The following is an 18,791-nucleotide window of genomic DNA, read 5'->3' as shown; positions in this document are numbered from 1 at the left end:
CCCCAATTTGGCTTCTCCGCTCATCCACCTTAGACGGCAATGGAGGCCGCCGCCGCCGACCTCGTCGCTGCCCTCTCGTCCCCGTCCTCCTACGCCGGCCTCCACTCTCGCTTCGCCGCCTACCTACAACCCTTCACCCCCTACCTGCCCAGCTCAAATCCTAACCCCAAGCCACCACCGAAGAGGGCGACGAAGCACAACAAGCACCCGCCGCCTCCCGACGCGGCTACCCTCCGCCTCCTCGCGAAGCGATTCCTCACGTTTCTCGGCCGCGCGTTCCACCTCCTCCCGCCGCTCGTCCGGGCGAGTCCTGGCTCGGGCGACAAGGGCGGCGAGGCCGCCGACGAACTGCTTGAGATCTACGGCCTCCTCTTGGACTGCCTAGAGGCCATATCACCCTGCCTCGCGGGGAAGCCCTACTCCGTGTTGCTCCATCGCGGCCGCTTCGTCTGCTGCCTCGAGTCGTGCGGCCACCTCGCACGCGCCAATGCGGAGGCTGCCGCTACCCTCGACGCCCTCCGCTCCGCGCTCTCTCCACCCATCACGAGCACCAAGTCGCGACGTGGTGCTGCAAGCGTTGATTCCGTCCTCCTTCCGGACCCTGGCAGCGCTGGGGAGGCTGGCACGGATCCTGAAGTCACCGTCCTTGCGGTCGAGCTCACTGCGTGCCTTGCCAATTGTTCCAGCAAGGGCAAGGTGAAGGAACCTGCCCCTTACGAACGACTTCTCAGCCTTTTCAAACAGCTGAAACCATGGCTTCGGTGAGATTACCAATTTTGTTTTAGGATTCATCAAATAAGAGAGATACTGAGTGGGCTTATCAGGAATTTATGTTTGTGTGCAGTATTCTGACTAATGAAGTCAGGAGGAAGTATCTCCCGCTGCTTGTGAATGGCATGAGCTGGTGCACCTTTTTTCTGGTTTCTGAGTCTTCATTTTTCAGTAGTGATCTAGTTCATGGATTCTGTCATCACACAGTGCAAGGATGTGTGAAAGAGGGCATGATCGAGCATTTGCCAGCAGTATGTGTCATTATGAAATTGATTGCCTTATCGATGTTCTGCAAATTGGAGCCTTAGATTGTTCAGTTAATTTTGATACTGTTTTTCCCTGGCTGCAGATTGCTCCCAAGATTTGCTATTCTGTAGATTTGAGTTGGGGAGGGAGCACACAGCTTTTGCTCCACGTGCTAGAAACTGTTAGTGATTCTGTTGTACGTGTAAAGGTAATCTCATTCTTCTACTCATGCTACTGGAAGTCTGTTGTAATTTCTCTACTGTGCACCTTTCAATTGTTATGAGTAGCACTGTTATTCATTACAGGGGCTCTAGGGCTGAATACATACACATAAAGGTCTATGCAAATATACAAAAACCTCCTCCTTATACACTAGCAAATACTAGACATGAAGATATAATCGGTCATTAATCAGGAGTAATATAGATCGGCTTTTGCACATGCGGGACAAATGATATTTTTTTGCTCATAACATTATGAATTTTGTGTAGGGTATGTATTTGTATGGACACTTAAAACATCTACAAATGCACCCAGTGAAAAATGTTGAATTTCACCAAACTTCAGAAGCATGTTACATCGTGGCATCATGCTAAATTTAACAGTTACAGTGATTAATGACAAATACCAAAAGGACATGCAATGAATTGCCAAACTTAAAAACAAAAATGATACATTGCTTGTGCAAAACTAGATGTGTAGGTCATTAGTTTCAAAATTTTGAATATAAGTATGTTTCTGTAGTTTTGGAGATGTGCGAGTGGAGAGATGTGCAGATGTTGTGGAATGCTCTGAAATTTTAGTTGAGCTTCTGCATAGATGCAACTTGTAAACAATCTTAAGGAGCCCTGTTTTTCACCATCTTGTATACATTGGATTAGACTCCTCTGTATAGTTGTAGGATTACTTTGTTCCAACTATACCATATTATATAGCACCACGATCTTAGTGTTAGAATTCAATACTTAGGCCCCGTTTGGCAGGGCTTCTCCACCGGCTTCAGGAGCCGTTTGGAGCCGTTTTCTACCAAACGGGGTAAAGTAAAATAGCTTCACTTGTGAAGCCCCTAAAAACATGCTCTCACAGTAATTTGGGGTGGGATGGAGCCAAAAAAAGTGGCTTCTCCCGGCTCCTCCTTCAGGCCCCTAAAAACATGCTCTCACAGGGAAGCCATTTTGCCAAACGGTTTACCAAAACCGCTTCAGCTCCACCGGTGGAACTGTTCGTGGAGCTGAAGCCAAAAAAAATGGCTTCACTAGTGAAGTGAAGCCCTGCCAAACGGGACCTTAATCAGTTATTTTTATAGTGTTGAGATTTAATTTGGCCTTCATGTACTATAGGGGTGTTGTTTAAGTAATCTTGATTTCCTTCTTTGTCTTGTTATATTTTACAATTCCGAATTTCTGATGAAATAGGTCATTGTGTACAGATATAATGTAACTGAGTAATGTGGTGTAGATTTCTGATGTGCTTGTGCATCCCATTTATTAGTTGTATTGAGCTCACCACCTACTTAATGTTCTCTGCTCTTGATCCTATCACAGTAATAAGTTCATCAAGATATAAATAACGGCTAATGGGTCTTTTATCATCAAGACATTATTACCTGTTGTATGTATTGTAAACCATTTTCAGGATGATTTACCGAAATCTGTAAATGAGCTTCTGGTATTTGTGGCGTATTTTTCTCGGTTCATTCTTTCTACCAAAAGTGATTTATCTGTTATAAACAAGGTGGTCATTTCTCTGAGGTAAATTGCTGTATTATTATCTTTTAAGCACTGAATTTCCATTAAGCATACCATGTTGGTGCACATTTGTTTTGATTTGTGTAAATTCATGTGATGTATAGGTTTCCTCTCCTACTGCCTCAGTGCTTCTTCTTTATGCGACTGGGTTATACTTGAGTGCCCAGCAAGCAGAAAGTGAAATACCACCCTATTTATCTGTGGGTATTCCCAAGGATCAAAAGTACCTACATGCTTTAGAGAAAGGTCTTGGCACATTAGCACGATGGCCACATGATAATACATCTTTGGTCACGTACTTGGACTCTTTGGAGTTTATTAGCAAGGTATTATTACAGCAAGTGGATACACTTTGTAAGAACTTCTCTGAAGGAAAACCAACCCATTGTTCTGGTAACATGGACTATGTCTTGACAGCACTGCATCAGTTCATTGATTTCAGCTTCGCATCTTTTAGGTAGGTCCATAAGATAAGGTATTGGCACTGTAATTAGTGAAATGCGAGAACCTTATTGATGCATGCTTACTGTAGAAATTATGGCTTATGAACAGACAATGGTTCTTGATTTCACAAGGTGTTTTGTCATTTGTGCTGTAACAGCTGTACACAAATGTCTCAAGGAGACAACGAGAGACGGCATGAAAAACATGGAACCTTACTGACAGTCCTTGGTTCCGCGATCAAGTTTTCCTTTGTTACCAAGAAAGATATTCAGGTAATCTAGTGTGTTTCCTATGTTTATGTTAGACTGCTACATTGCCATTGCGCCTAGTGCAATTACAAAATCCCTGGTTATATCATGCTATTAACATTTATGCCGAGAATTATTATTTTGTTAAGATATATTGATCAGTAAACCTGCTTGGTTATATCCAGATGCGTTGTTGAAAATGGGCGTTGAGTTGCTTGCTGTTGCTTTGTATCACCATCCTTATTGTCCATTAACACCTTTTGCTTGCATACTCCAGAAGAGCTTGGGTTTCATTGTCTGTGCTATTTCAAGTAAATGGTTAACACCTGAGGAGCTCAAATTCTTGATACCTTCACTTGGCAACATCGGAGTGACACTTCTTAATACTGGACATGTTAAAGAGGTATTCCTTCTAAGTTCTAAGTTTCTTTTTCTTCTTTTTGTTGGGCCAACCCCTTCTGAGCTACCATTGAAGTGAATATTGTTGTCTCTGCTTCAGGCACCAAAGGCTTTAGAACTGTGCTGCCAAACAATATGGGCACACGTCAGGCTTTCTTACTGTAGACTATCCTCAAGGACAAATGGAAACAACATTATGATGGATTTGCCGATGGATACACTGAAGGATATGGATATAATTTTGGACGCATTTTCAAGGATTGCAAAGATGGTTGATGCTCTATGTAGATGTGGCACAGAAATAGAAACAACACTTGGGATTGTTGCGAAGAGCTTGTCTAAATTGTTGTCTGATGGCGACAATTCTGAATATTTCAGAGGTTCTTTTATACTAATCAAGGCGTGGGTTAAGGTACTGACTAAAAATAATTCTGCCTTTTTTAACACTTATTATGTTTGTGTAACTATGTTCTGTTTCTTAAATTATAGGCTGTACACAAAGATTTTGGGGATAATAAGGTGGATGATGCTCCACTTCTCTATCCCTCTCTTTTGAAATATCGGTCTTCATGGCCAATTAAGCTGATAGGCTTAATAGTAGAGCAGGTACCATATTTTATTTTGTTTGGTTAAATTTGGTGTAGCTGTAGTTTTCTGTTGTTGGGGCTAACTACTCTTGGAAAACATTGCATTCTGCAGGAATTGTTAGCATATGGATTAACTGAAGCCCGAAGCACAGAATTCTGCTCTAAAATGCAGATAAGGATCATAGATGTTCTGCTGCATAAAATTTACTGTTCGAAAGAACATTTTTTTGGAGAGAACAAGGGTTTTTATTAGAAAGGCAGGTGCACTTCGTGCATCTGGAGTGGAAAACATAAAAAGCTGCCTTGAGTCTTTACATGAGGCCATATCTTTACTGGTGAGTTTGGATCCCATATTGCCTTTCCCTTATCTACAAAGAAAGGGAGATATAGATTAATGTTTGTTCATCTAACCAGCAAAAGATCTCACAGGATTCATCTCGTGCCAACACTATTGCGAACAATCAGTTGGCCATTGCATACCGCTTGTATGCACATTGCGCTCAGGAAGACAAACTTGATGGGGAGGTAACTGCTTCAAATCCTAGCCATTTTAGTGTTCATATAAGCAATACCAGCACTCTCATGTCTATGTTTAGTGTAACATGGTTATGCTTTATCTAATTATGTTTAGTGTCATTATTGTTACTTTGCATAGGTAATATTTGATACTGCTGAGAAAGCACTTAACTTATGGTTGGAGATGGAGACTTTTGATCATTCTTCTTCTGATATGGTTTTGCAACAGCCATCAAAAACTATTGTACCACTTATTTGTTTCCTGGTTGATTTGTTATCTATGAAGGTAGGGCCATGATATTTCTTTAGTTTGTTAAGTTGAATGAGAAATTGCTTTCCTTTAGCAACATAATCATGTGTATTTATTCTGCCATCGTAGGGCTGTTTTGAGCTTCAGTTTAAGTTGTGCAAGGTTATGATAATGATATGGAAGCAAGAAAAATTACCCCTTGAAAAGCTCTTGTCCTTGCTGTTCACCAGTGGGCGCCTTAGTCATGCATGCTGTTATCTTCCACTGGATGAGTTATTTCTTTCTATTGCCACAGAGCATCTTGGTGTACATTGCCACGATATTAAATTTTGGATAAACTGTTTCAAAGGAGGCCATCCTTCTCTCTGTATGTTTCTTCAGAGGATGCTGCCAAGTGCCTTATTTATTCCTCAATCATGTAAGCATCCCTTTGGAAGGCAGTTCAGTTTTGAAACGAGTGTTGATGAAGTCAGCAAAGTTGCCTCATCTCTGGTATCTGAAGTAAGTTCTGTTGGTTGCATTACATCAAATTTGTTAACCATGATCTCTTATTCTCTCTCAATTATTGTATTCTATTTTGCAGGTTACATCAAATGACCAATCAACCTTTCTAGCTGGCTGTTTATACTATGACTTATCAGAAAGAGTTTTTTCACGTGGACAACTTTTCCAGGTGACTGCTCTCTTGCTTTCAACAATTTAACTTCGTTGTTTAATTTCTGCAAAACATTGGTGCAAAATCTTCAGTGGACATGAACTATCTCTAGATTTTGTAGTTTTTTATGTAAATAAACACATCTAATGTTTGTTCTTACAGGCCTTTTCATATGGAAAAGAAGCCCTCCATTTGCGCAAAAAGCTCCTAAAAAAGAAGTTCAAACTCAATTCGGGCATATCTGGATATATGGAAAGACAACACTGTGGGCAGGACATTTCTCTTGAAGTGTGTGGCCCAACAGTAGTTGAGATTTGGCCAAATTCCATCAGATCAATCGACATGAGGGATTCTTTCCTTACTCCATGGAATGTCCTTAGGTGCTATCTTGAGAGCACTTTACAGGTATTGTGATAGTGTAGCATAACACAAACAAAGATTATAGAAGTATATGCTACTGGAACCAATTGAATGGGGGCTGGAGTTGTATATTACATTATTACCACAGCCACGGGCAGTGGTGATTTCCTTATGCATGAATTCTCACTACATTATGTTGGCAGGTTGCTGTGATGCATGAATTGATTGGCAATGGTGCTGAAGCAGAAGCTCTCTTACGGACAGGAAAAGAGATATCAAATTTCCATGGTTTATCAGTTTTCTGTATTGTCTTTACATCATCTCTAGGTATATATAATTCTATTTCCATGGTTTATCAGTTTTTTTTTTGTATTGTTTTTCATCATTGCTAGGTATACATAATTCTTTAATTGTGTTTCTGTTCTATTGACGTGCCTGAACCCGACTAGGGGCTCATGTTAGGTTTCAACTCTAGCCTACCCCAACTTGCTTGTCTGTCCCTTCTGTCTCACATTCCTTGGTTTTTGTTCAGGTCAACTATACTGTAAGCGGCAGCTATGGGATGAAGCGGAGAGTGAGCTTAATTATGCCCGAGATCTTGTGGAAAATGATGCAACAATTTCATGTAAGCTCTGCAGTCTGACTTTGGGGATATCAGTTGACATGCAAGTTGGTGATCTGTCTTGGAGTCTATTTGGGAAAAAAATCCAGAAACAGATGACAGCTGATTTGTCTAATGCTTTAGGCATGTACCAATCTGCAATAGACAAATTGAATAGCACTGACTTGGAATATTGTAACGGGTCCTTTGATAGACATAAAACCGGTTATCTTGTGTGCAGCAAAGACTGTATACCGATCAAGTATGAAGCTTGTAATTTGGGGGAAGAACCCCTAACTTCAAAGGATGGATTGTTATCTCCATGAAGTGTTTGCACGGTAATACAAGTTCAAAGGAAAAACTCAGGGAATGCTGAAGCTGGTCCACATCCACCGTTAGATGCTAAAGCTAGGAGGCCATCCAGAAATTCATCACGTTTAGCTAAGGGACAGAATGTAGAGACTCCTGCACAGACTAGAACTCGCTCTAGTAAGCGAAATGCATTTATGAGAAGTGAAAAGGTTTTACCTGAGCTAAATAGTAAAAATAACATATCTTGGACTGATGAATTGGCTGCAGATGCTTTAGTTTGCGGTGAAGCAGAGTGTTTTCCTGGTGGCATTGATCACAGCAAAGATGTCCTATGTAATATGTTTGGTTGCTGGAGCTGCCTTTTCATCAAATCCCTCAATTCGGGGTGCATTCAGAATATTTTGCAGCTGAGATTGGACTGTGTTCACCGGCACTACCTTGTGTCACTTCTATTAAAAAAAGGTACTTTCTTCTTAGTTTATCTTTCTGTGTGCTTGAAGACGAGACATGCAATCATTGGCTTGACATTAGTTATAAATGATAAATGTTTGCATCTAGTGACCTTATGATAGCCAACACTTTCTTTAGAAAGAGAGAATCTCATCTAGTGACCTTCAGTAGCGGACAACACTGTAGCCAGATTGACTTTGTCCTCGCAAGAAGAAAGGACAAACGAGCATGCTTGGATTGCAAGGTGATACCAGGGGAGTGTGTTGTTTCTCAACATAAGCTTTTGGTGGCAGATTTTCGTTTTCAGGTGCGTGCCCGTAGGGATAAGCAAGCTAAGATTGAGAGAACAAAATGGTGGAAACTGAAAGGAGAGACGTCAGAGGTATTTAGGGAAAGGGTTATCAAAGAGGGCTCTTGGAAGGAAGAAGACGACATAAACAATATGTGGGACAAGATGGCAACCAACATTCGGAAGGTAGCCTTAGAGGTGTGTGGAGTAACCAAAGGAAGGGGACGTGAGGCTAAAGATACTTGGTGGTGGAACGAGGAAGTCCAAAGGGCTATTAAGGAGAAGAAAGAATGCTATAGACGCTTGTACTATGACAGGAGTGTGGACAACATAGAGAAGTATAAGGTGGCAAAGAAGACTGCAAAGCGAGCTATAAGTGTGGCAAAGGGTAGAGCGTACGAGGATCTTTACCAACATTTGAGTACGAAGGAAGGAGAGAAGGACATTTATAGGATGGCTAGGGTTCGTGAGAGAAAGACACGGGACTTCAACCAAGTTAAGTGCATTAAGGATGAAAGGGAGCATCTCTTGGTAAAGGAGGATGAGATCCGACATCGATGGCAAGAGTATTTTGACAAATTGTTCAATGGTGAGAATATGGACACAACCTTTCAGTTAGATGACTCTTTTGATGACACCAATAGGCGCTTTGTGCGGAGAATCCAAGAATCTGAGGTCAGAGAGGCGTTGAAAAGGATGAAAGGAGGTAAGGCGATGGGACCGGATGGTATCCCAATCGAGGTGTGGAGATGCCTCGGGGACATAGCTGTAGTATGGTTAACCAAGCTGTTCAATCATATTTTTCGATCGAACAAGATGCCTGATGAGTGGAGGAGAAGTATATTGGTACCGATCTACAAGAATAAAGGAGATATTCAAAGTTGTACAAATTACCGAGGAATTAAGTTGATGAGCCATACTATGAAGCTATGGGAGAGAGTTATCGAGCATCGCTTGAGAGCAATAACACGGGTCTCTATGAACCAATTTGGTTTCATGCCCGGAAGGTCAACCATGGAAGCCATTTTCTTAATAAGACAAGTTATGGAGCGGTATAGGGAGAAGAAGAAGGACCTACACATGGTTTTTATTGACTTGGAGAAGGCTTATGATAAAATACCAAGGAATGTTATGTGGTGGGCTTTGGACAAACATAAAGTCCCAACGAAGTATGTTGGGCTCATTAAGGACATGTACAACAATGTTGTGACTAGAGTTCGAACAAGTGATGGAGACACGGATGACTTCCCGATTAGGATAGGACTACATCAAGGGTCAGCTTTGAGCCCTTATTTGTTTGCTTTAGTGATGGATGAGGTCACAAGGGACATACAAGGGGACATCCCTTGGTGTATGCTTTTCGCGGACGATGTAGTGCTAGTTGATGAAAGCCGTTCAGGAGTGAATCAGAAACTGGAGTTATGGCGGGAGACTTTGGAGTCCAAAGGTTTTAGACTTAGTAGAACTAAAACTGAGTATATGAGATGTGACTTCGGCACTACTACTCGGGAGGAGGAAGATGTTAGTTTGGAAGGTCAAGTAGTGCCTAGGAAGGATACCTTTCGATATTTAGGATCAATGCTACAGAGGGACGGGGATATTGATGAAGATGTTAGCCATAGAATCAAAGCAGGGTGGATGAAGTGGCGGCAAGCGTCTGGTGTCCTATGTGACAAAAGGGTACCACAGAAGCTAAAAGGCAAGTTTTATAGGACGGCGATTAGACCTGCTATGTTGTATGGTGCAGAATGTTGGCCTACAAAAAGACGACATATTCAACAGCTAAGTGTCGCGGAAATGCGTATGTTGCGTTGGATTTGCGGTCATACAAGAAGGGATCGAGTTCGGAACGATGATATTCGTGAGAGATTAGGGGTAGCGCCAATTGAAGAAAAGCTTGTCCAACACCGGTTGAGATGGTTTGGACATGTGCAACGGAGACCTCCAGATGCACCGGTGCGTAGTGGAATCCTAAGTCAGGATAGTAACGTGAAGAGAGGCAGAGGAAGACCGAAGTTGACTTGGGTAGAGGCAATAAAAGGAGACTTGAAAGGATGGAATATACCCAAAGACTTAGCCTTAGATAGGAATGCCTGGAAGATAGCTATTCACGTGCCTGAACCTTGATTGCTTTTATTGGGTTTCAACTCTAGCCTACCCCAACTTGTTTGGGACTTAAAGGCTTTGTTGTTGTTGTTGTTGTTGATAAATGTTTGCATAATAATTGTCATATTTAATGATTAGGTGTACCTTGAGACATTATTGTTGTTGTTGTTATGTCGGATACTTGCGTGTGATGCTGGTTAAGAAGTTTGATCAGATTCCTGTAATTGAGCTATCTGTTGGTTCAGCTACGTTTTTACCTTTTTCGCTGCTAGAGCCTTGGGATCTCATAGCAATGGGGATCATGAAGTTCATAGTGTCTATTGGAAGTGCATATCACTGCTGTTCTTCAGGTCCCTTCCACAGGATTGCTATAGGACTTATGGGCCTTATTTAATTGGACTAATCATGGATAGGAGCATTGGTGTTTTTCTTCCTTTAGAGTGCGCATAAATTCTATGCAGTATGATCTTCTTGCTAAAAAGCTCCCTTTATGAACAGCCAAGGTTTGTTTCATCAAGTTCCTGTTATGCAATGCAACATATGCATATATGATATTCTGGTTGTAGCAATTCATGATAATTGCTTAATTTTATTTTGTTTCATCGTACTTTTCAGAAGGGCAGGCCTGGTGCAAGTAGTAGAGTCTTACTGCCTGTGACCGGAAGGTCCCGGGTTCGAGTTGCGGTCTCCTCGCATTGCATAGGCGAGGGTAAGGCTTGCCACTGACACCCTTCCCCAGACCCTGCACAGAGCGGGAGCTCTCTGCACTGGGTACGCCCTTTTTTTTCATCGTACTTTTCTGCAGGGACATCTGCTGTATCTTCTCTAGTGTAAAAATGGCTGATGTTGTTCACTGGTTGCTCAAAGCTTTTGTTCTATCCAGAGAGAGCCCCTCACTTGTTCAGGAGGTTTGTTATGTCATTTTATCTTGTGCAATTGTACTGTGGACTACTTATAATGCTTAGTGGATATTACTTAGTCTATTTTTTATAACAGTAAGGCTACTGTTTTCTTTAATCATTAGATATATTCTTGCTATACTGCTTGTGGCTTCTGTCTTAAAATCCGAATTGCCCATTGCAGGTTTGCAAGTTACTTGTGTGCATATTCTTGCTATCAACTACAGATTCCTCAATTCAACTGCCTTTGGGTTCTCATAAAGATTCTCTTTCTTTGAATCACTGGGCCGCATACTTCCATCAAGTTTCTGTGGGAACTTATCTCAATTGTCATTACTTTTCTAGCTTACAAGCATTGTCTGAGGAAAAGGTTCCGGAGGTTTGTATCTTAGCAACTTAAGAGCTGGGTTAGAACAGTTCCGTATTCTGTATCTTTTATTCATATCTCCTCACATTTTCAGGGCACCTATGAAGATTTCAGAAATGAGACGGATGACGATGTTTTGAAATTTCTCAGGTTTAGAATTTTATGTAGCAACTGGACTTGTGATCATATTGCATCTGCAAATGTGTAGTAAAATCTATATTTCTTTATCAGGTCGGGCCTGGTGCAAGCGGTAGAGTCTTACCGCCTGTGACCGGAAGGTCCCGGGTTCGAGTCGCGGTCTCCTCGCAATGCAGAAGCGAGGGTAAGGCTTGCCACTAACACCCTTCCTCAGACCCCGCACAGAGCAGGAGCTCTCTGCACTGGGTACGTCCCTTTATCAGGTTGTCATCAAGGGACATAGAACATATTGAGAAACATATGACAGAATTCTTCCAAAAACTTCCTGACCTACCAATTCTGTGCATTAGTATGCTTGGAGGTGATTATGTTAATGCCCTTTTGAAATTCCTGTGCCATCCTCCGTTTTTTCCTACTTGGATGTTGCTTTCAAGGTTTGATTCAACAAATGAACCTACTACGATGCTTCTTCCAGTGGATGCTATTTCAGGTGTGTGGATTACATATTGTGATTGCATGCAGCCATAACTAAATCTAATCTTGGATCTTTTTTACTTATTATTGGTTAACAGAAATGCAGTTTGAAGATTCCTGCATCAAAGATTTGGGCAATCCAACGAGAGTTTTAGATAAGAAGTGGCAGTGCCCTTGGGGCTATGGAATTACAGACTATGTGGCTCCAGTTTTCAGAAATATACTTGAGGAGAATTTTATGTCCCTCTCCAGTGCAACCCTTACTATTAATGATGTAAATGCAGATCATGTCAGGTGGTGGTCGCATAGAATGAGGCTCAACAATTACCTTGCTAACACACTAAAGTAAGATTACTGATTACCTATGCATATCAAAGTTTAAATTGGTTCAGTTGTTGGAATTTGGTGGTGTCAACACAAGATAATGTTTCTTTTCCTGATATCATTTTCATTCTTTCGAACAGAAACATTGAAGATTCTTGGTTTGGACCCTGGAAATGCCTTCTGTTGGGCCATCGATTATCTGATGAACACATTGAGTCTGTCTCATCAAGTATTATCACTGATCTGGATAAAAAATTCAAATTTGAAGTCAATCCAGTGCTCATCAAGGCTATCCTTGGTGGTTCTGTGTCAGTGGATGAAGTACAAGAATGTTTTCTCCAACTCATTTTGTATAAAGGTTACTTTGGAAGGGGAGGGTGCTGTGGGAAAGATAGACTTAGAGCTTTCTCTTCCTGCCAAATGGACGACAGAGCTATGGAGACACTCAAACGTTTAATTCCACATGCAGTATATGAGTTGCAGAAGATTCTTCCCTCATGTCTAGCGCTGGAACTATAGAGGACGACGATAACGCTGTCAGAATACATTTTCAAATACATTGCAGTGCTTCCTTGGTGCACGTCCCCTTTTTCAGAAATGAAACAGAAGGTTTCGGTGCTTGATGGTTTTCCAAAAGGGTGGGTTCTTCCCTATAACTATTACATCAACATTTCCTCTTGTTCTGCTTAAAATTCTCGCACATATCCATATGAAACTGTATGCTTATAAAACATTGTTGATCCTCCATGTTGAAAAACATTCTTACCTTTTTCTTGCCTGAATTCTTGCTGTATGCTATGGCATGATATTGTTTGCTACGTTCATATTGGCTGCACAAGAAAAGCTTGTCCAACATCGGTTGAGGTGGTTTGACCATGTCCAAAGGAGACATCCAGAGGCACCAGTGCATTGTGGAGTCCTAAGCCAAGCTAATAATATGAGGAGAGGTAGAGGAAGACCGAAATTGACATGGGGGAGGCAATAAAAAGAGATTTGAAAGTTTGGGATATACCTAGAGATCTATGTTTGAATAGGAGTATTTGGAAAGCAGCTATTAAAGTGCCTGAACCGTAACTTGGGGCTCTTGGTGGGTTTCAACTCTAGCCTACCCCAACTTGCTTGGGACTGAAAGGCTACGTTGTTGTTGTTGTTGTTGTTGCAGTATATGAGTTGCCTCAGCCAGCTGATAGAGATCCAGTTATTTTAGTTCTTGATGTCAATGTTCAGGTGAGCAACAAAATAGCTTGTTAGTTACATGTTCTTGATACTTTTCATCAGCATTATAAGTCTAGAACTCTGGATGGAATTGTTATTTGACAGCATATTTTGCTGGTAAAGTGGTAAGGGTGAATATCATGAATGCTGTTATATATTATTTGTCGCTAGCCTCACTTTGTCCATTTCAGTTTCCTTTGGTGCTATCCGGTAGATAACTAGACAGTAGACGCTGTGAGGTGGTCTATTTGGATGTCTACATTTTGCACTGTAAATGTCCCAGTCAAATTGGCACCTTAGATTTCCCAGTCAAATTAGCACCTAGTGCTGCTAGGCAATTAACTCCGCCTATGGTGGGACGCCTTTGGTGTCCTAGCATAGCAGGTCCCAAGCCCTGGTAAAGGAGGAGGGTTGTGTTAGGCGTGGCGAGCCAATGTAAAAACTTAGCCACTTAAATGGAGATGAAACCCGAAAGAAAATCGTTGGGGCGTAACCCTCTTAGCGACGCGCCATATCGGAACCTGGGTATGGTGTTAAATGGGCAAGGGCCGGGTCGTCACCCCCGTGACGCGCCGTGTCGTGATCTGGGCATGGTGTCAAATAACCAAGGATCGGGTCGTCGCTTCCTTAGTGGCGCGCTACATCGGCGCCCGGGTGTAGTGAAAAATGAGCAAGGGTCTTCGCATCAGAGTCGACGGGTGCGAAGGGTAAGGAAGCTAGTCGAACCAACTAGGATCCGTTTAGGTAGTTGGAATGTAGGGTCACTTACAGGTAAGTTAAGAGAATTAGTTGATACCGCGACTAGGAGGCGTGTAAATATATTATGCGTTCAAGAGACTAAATGGAAGGGTCAGAAGGCGAAGGAGGTGGACAATACAGGTTTCAAGCTTTGGTACACAGGGACAGTCGCGAATAGAAATGGAGTAGGAGTTTTGATTGATAAGAGCCTCAAGAATGGTGTGGTGGGAGTGAGAAGGCAAGGAGATAGGATTATCTTAGTCAAGCTTGTCGTTGGTGATATGGTCTTGAACGTAATTAGTGCGTATGCCCCCCAAGTAGGCCTCGACGAGAGTGCTAAGAGACAGTTCTGGGAAGAATTAGATGGCCTGGTTAGAGCTATACCTAGTAGTGAGAAGCTTTTTATAGGAGGAGATCTTAATGGGCATGTAGGTACTACAAGCGCAGGTTTCGAGGCAGTTCATGGAGGTTTTGGGTATGGTAGTAGGAATCAGGAGGGGGAGGAAGTTTTGGACTTCGCGGTAGCTTTTGACCCGATGATAGCCAACACTTTCTTTAGAAAGAGAGAATCTCATCTAGCGACCTTCAGTAGCGGACAACACTGTAGCCAGATTGACTTTGTCCTTGCAAGAAGAAAGGACAAACGAGCATGCTTGGATTGCAAGGTGATATCAGGGGAGTGTGTTGTTTCTCAACATAAGCTTTTGGTGGCAGATTTTCGTTTTCAGGTGCGTGCCCGTAGGGATAAACAAGCTAAGATTGAAAGAACAAAGTGGTGGAAACTGAAAGGGGAGACGTCAGAGGTATTTAGGGAAAGGGTTATCAAAGAGGGCTCCTGGAAGGAAGAAGACGACATAAACAATATGTGGGACAAGATGGCAACCAACATTCGGAAGGTAGCCTCAGAGGTGTGTGGAGTAACCAAAGGAAGGGGACGCGAGGCTAAAGATACTTGGTGGTGGAACGAGGAAGTCCAAAGGGCTATTAAGGAGAAGAAAGAATGCTATAGACGCTTGTACTATGACAGGAGTGTGGACAACATAGAGAAGTATAAGGTGGCAAAGAAGACTGCAAAGCGAGCTGTAAGTGTGGCAAAGGGTAGAGCGTACGAGGATCTTTACCAACATTTGAGTATGAAGGAAGGAGAGAAGGACATTTATAGGATGGCTAGGGTTCATGAGAGAAAAACATGGGACTTCAACCAAGTTAAGTGCATTAAGGATGAAAGGGAGCATCTCTTGGTAAAGGAGGATGAGATCCGACATCGATGGCAAGAGTATTTTGACAAATTGTTCAATGGTGAGAATATGAACACAACCTTTCAGTTGGATGACTCTTTTGATGACACCAATAGGCGCTTTGTGCGGAGAATCCAAGAATCTGAGGTTAGAGAGGCGTTGAAAAGGATGAAAGGAGGTAAGGCGATGGGACCGGATGGTATCCCAATCGAGGTGTGGAGATGCCTCGGGGACATAGCTGTAGTATGGTTAACCAAGCTGTTCAACCATATTTTTCGATCGAACAAGATGCCTGATGAGTGGAGGAGAAGTATATTGGTATCGATCTACAAGAATAAATGGGATATTCAAAGTTGTACAAATTACCGGGGAATTAAGTTGATGAGCCATACTATGAAGCTATGGGAGAGAGTTATCGAGCATCGCTTGAGAGCAATAACGCGGGTCTCTATGAACCAATTTGGCTTCATGCCCGGAAGGTCAACCATGGAAGCCATTTTCTTAATAAGACAAGTTATGGAGCGGTATAGGGAGAAGAAGAAGGACCTACATATGGTTTTTATTGACTTGGAGAAGGCTTATGATAAAATACCAAGGAATGTTATGTGGTGGGCTTTGGACAAACATAAAGTCCCAACGAAGTACGTCGGGCTCATTAAGGACATGTACAACAATGTTGTGACTAGAGTTCGAACAAGTGATGGAGACACGGATGACTTCCCGATTAGGATAGGACTACATCAAGGGTCAGCTTTGAGCCCTTATTTGTTTGCTTTAGTGATGGATGAGGTCACAAGGGACATACAAGGGGACATCCCTTGGTGTATGCTTTTCGCGGACGATGTAGTGCTAGTTGATGAAAGCCGGACAGGAGTGAATCAGAAACTAGAGTTATGGCGGGAGACTTTAGAGTCCAAAGGTTTTAGACTTAGTAGAACTAAAACTGAGTATATGAGATGTGACTTCGGCACTACTACTCGGGAGGAGGAAGATGTTAGTTTGGAAGGTCAAGTAGTGCCTAGGAAGGATACCTTTTGATATTTAGGATCAATGCTACAAAGGGACGGGGATATTGATGAAGATGTTAGCCATAGAATCAAAGCAGGGTGGATGAAGTGGCGGCAAGCGTCTGGTGTCCTATGTGACAAAAGGGTACCACAGAAGCTAAAAGGCAAGTTTTATAGGACGGCGATTAGACCTGCTATATTGTATGGTGCAGAATGTTGGCCTACGAAAAGACGACATATTCAACAGCTAAGTGTCGCGGAAATGCGTATGTTGCGTTGGATTTGCGGTCATACAAGAAGGGATCGAGTTCGGAACGATGATATACGTGAGAGATTAGGGGTAGCGCCAATTGAAGAAAAGCTTGTCCAACACCGGTTGAGATGGTTTGGACATGTGCAACGGAGACCTCCAGATGCACCGGTGCGTAGTGGAATCCTAAGTCAGGATAGTAACGTGAAGAGAGGTAGAGGAAGACCGAAGTTGACTTGGGTAGAGGCAATAAAAGGAGACTTGAAAGGATGGAATATACCCAAAGACTTAGCCTTAGATAGGAGTGCTTGGAAGACAGCTATTCACGTGCCTGAACCTTGATTGCTTCTGTTGGGTTTCAACTCTAGCCTACCCCAACTTGTTTGGGACTTAAAGGCTTTGTTGTTGTTGTTGTTGTTGCTGCTGCTAGGCAATTGCTAACTTATTGCTTTGCACTCTGTGATTTACTGTGCTGTTTATTTAGCACTGTTATGTCAGTAACATCCTTGAATGAAGCATAGTATAGCCTTACTACATCTCCAGTGACCTCACCTGCTTCAATTATTAACTGCAGATGCTTCCTTGGGAGAACCTGCCTGTACTAAGGAATCAAGAAATTTATCGCATGCCATCAATGGGTAGCATCTTTTTAGCATTATCTCTGTTAGAATCAATTGCTATTTAGTGTAATCACCTAGTCTCTTGTGCAATCTAGCTTCCTGTGCCAGGTTAATACCCAGCTGGCCCCTTAGGTCTCGGTCTGACTCTTGGGGACTCGGCTGACCCCTTGGGCCATCCTCCTCTCTCTATATATGTAATCCTCCAGTATTCTCTATGATTAAGCAATCTAAGCCTGTTAGGCTATTGTCTATCATGGTATCAGACTAATCCCGATCTCTCTGCTTCTGCTACCTTTCCTCCTCGCGCGCGCGTCCTGCCGCTGCTGCGCGATTCTTCTCCTCTCACGCCCACGCGCCCCCTGCTGCCGCTGCGCGCGCCCATGGCTGCCGCTGGCTCCTCTACCGCGGCTGCTGCGGCAAAGCTCCGTGATGAAACCCTCTTGGTGGCCAAGCGCCTGGAAGACGAGGCCTCCTCCCTGCGCTCAACCAACTCCGAGCGCAGCCAGCAGCTCGAGGAGGCGGCCACCATCCTCAAATCCGCCGCTGACGCCCAGGAGCACGTCCGCGCCGCCGCCGATGCCCTGGACAAGGAGCGCGCGGCGGCTGACGCCCTGGAGCAGCAAGCCATGGCCCTCCGGACTCGAGTCCGTACTGAGTTCCCGGACGCCGACGCCGAGGACACCTACTCTGCTTCCTCTGAAACCGAGGCCGTCACCCGCCTCCACAGTCAGGCGGCTGCAGTCCAGAACATCAAAAACTTAATTCCTATCGTTCTTGATCTTCAAGCCTCCAACTACTCCAAATGGCGTGGATATGTTCTCCTCATCCTCGGCCGCTTCGCGTTGAAGGAGCACGTCCTCAGCAACGTTCCCCGCCCCTACGATCCGGCATGGTCGCGCATGGACTGTGTCGTCCTGTCCTGGATCTTCAACACCATCTCCGCCGACCTCCTGGACGTCATCCACGAGCACAACGCCCCTACTGCCCGGGAGGCCTGGCTCGGCCTTGAGCAACAGTTCCTCAACAACCGTGAATCTCGCGCCATGCTCCTCGACTCTGAGTTTCGCACCCTCTGTCAAGGTGCCCTCTCCGTCGACGACTACTGCCGCAAGATGAAAAGCATGGCAGATGCCCTGGCCGATCTCGGCGAGCCTGTTCTGGACCGTACTTTGGTGCTCAACGTTCTGCGAGGACTCAATGAACGGTTTTAGTTCATGTCCCAACTCATCACCCGCCAGAAGCCGTTCCCACCCTTCGCCGACGTCCGTGCTAACCTCCGGTTGGCTGAGCTCGGCCCTCGTCACTGCCGCCGCCTCCACCAAGGCGCCCACCCCGACGTCACCTGCGCCCCCTCGTCCTCAGGCTGCTGCTGGACAGACTACCGCTGGCTAGGTCTTCAGCAACACCCGCGGCAGACGCCGCCGCGGCGGGCGCGGCTCTGGTGGATCTCCGGGTAGTGCGCAAAGCCGCACCCCCTCTGCCACTCCTCCACCGCAGTGGCCGTCGCTCCTCAATCCATGGACTGGCTCCATTCACATG

General features: G+C 43.8%; 1 protein-coding gene across 1 annotated transcript; it reads left to right on the top strand.

The window, feature by feature from the left end:
- The first annotated feature begins 39 nt into the window (after positions 1 to 39).
- Positions 40 to 18,463, top strand: LOC136468753 (separase-like). Its single transcript, XM_066467205.1, has 23 exons — positions 40 to 761; positions 845 to 1,022; positions 1,121 to 1,225; positions 2,653 to 2,768; positions 3,367 to 3,481; positions 3,735 to 3,860; positions 3,957 to 4,268; positions 4,346 to 4,462; positions 4,556 to 4,630; positions 4,948 to 4,968; positions 5,099 to 5,245; positions 5,793 to 5,882; positions 6,027 to 6,269; positions 6,428 to 6,551; positions 6,757 to 6,849; positions 11,066 to 11,132; positions 11,227 to 11,260; positions 11,343 to 11,398; positions 11,821 to 11,876; positions 11,959 to 12,205; positions 12,325 to 12,515; positions 13,347 to 13,411; positions 17,516 to 18,463. Exons 1-23 carry the CDS (start codon positions 40 to 42, stop codon positions 18,461 to 18,463), a joined length of 4,248 nt encoding a protein of 1,415 aa, XP_066323302.1.
- Positions 18,464 to 18,791: the final 328 nt, after the last annotated feature.

This window comes from Miscanthus floridulus, chromosome 8 (genome assembly GCF_019320115.1).
Source record: "Miscanthus floridulus cultivar M001 chromosome 8, ASM1932011v1, whole genome shotgun sequence".
NCBI lineage: Eukaryota > Viridiplantae > Streptophyta > Magnoliopsida > Poales > Poaceae > Miscanthus > Miscanthus floridulus.
The sequence above is the reverse complement of the archived record's forward strand: the minus strand, read 5'-3'. Positions and strand labels throughout refer to the sequence as shown.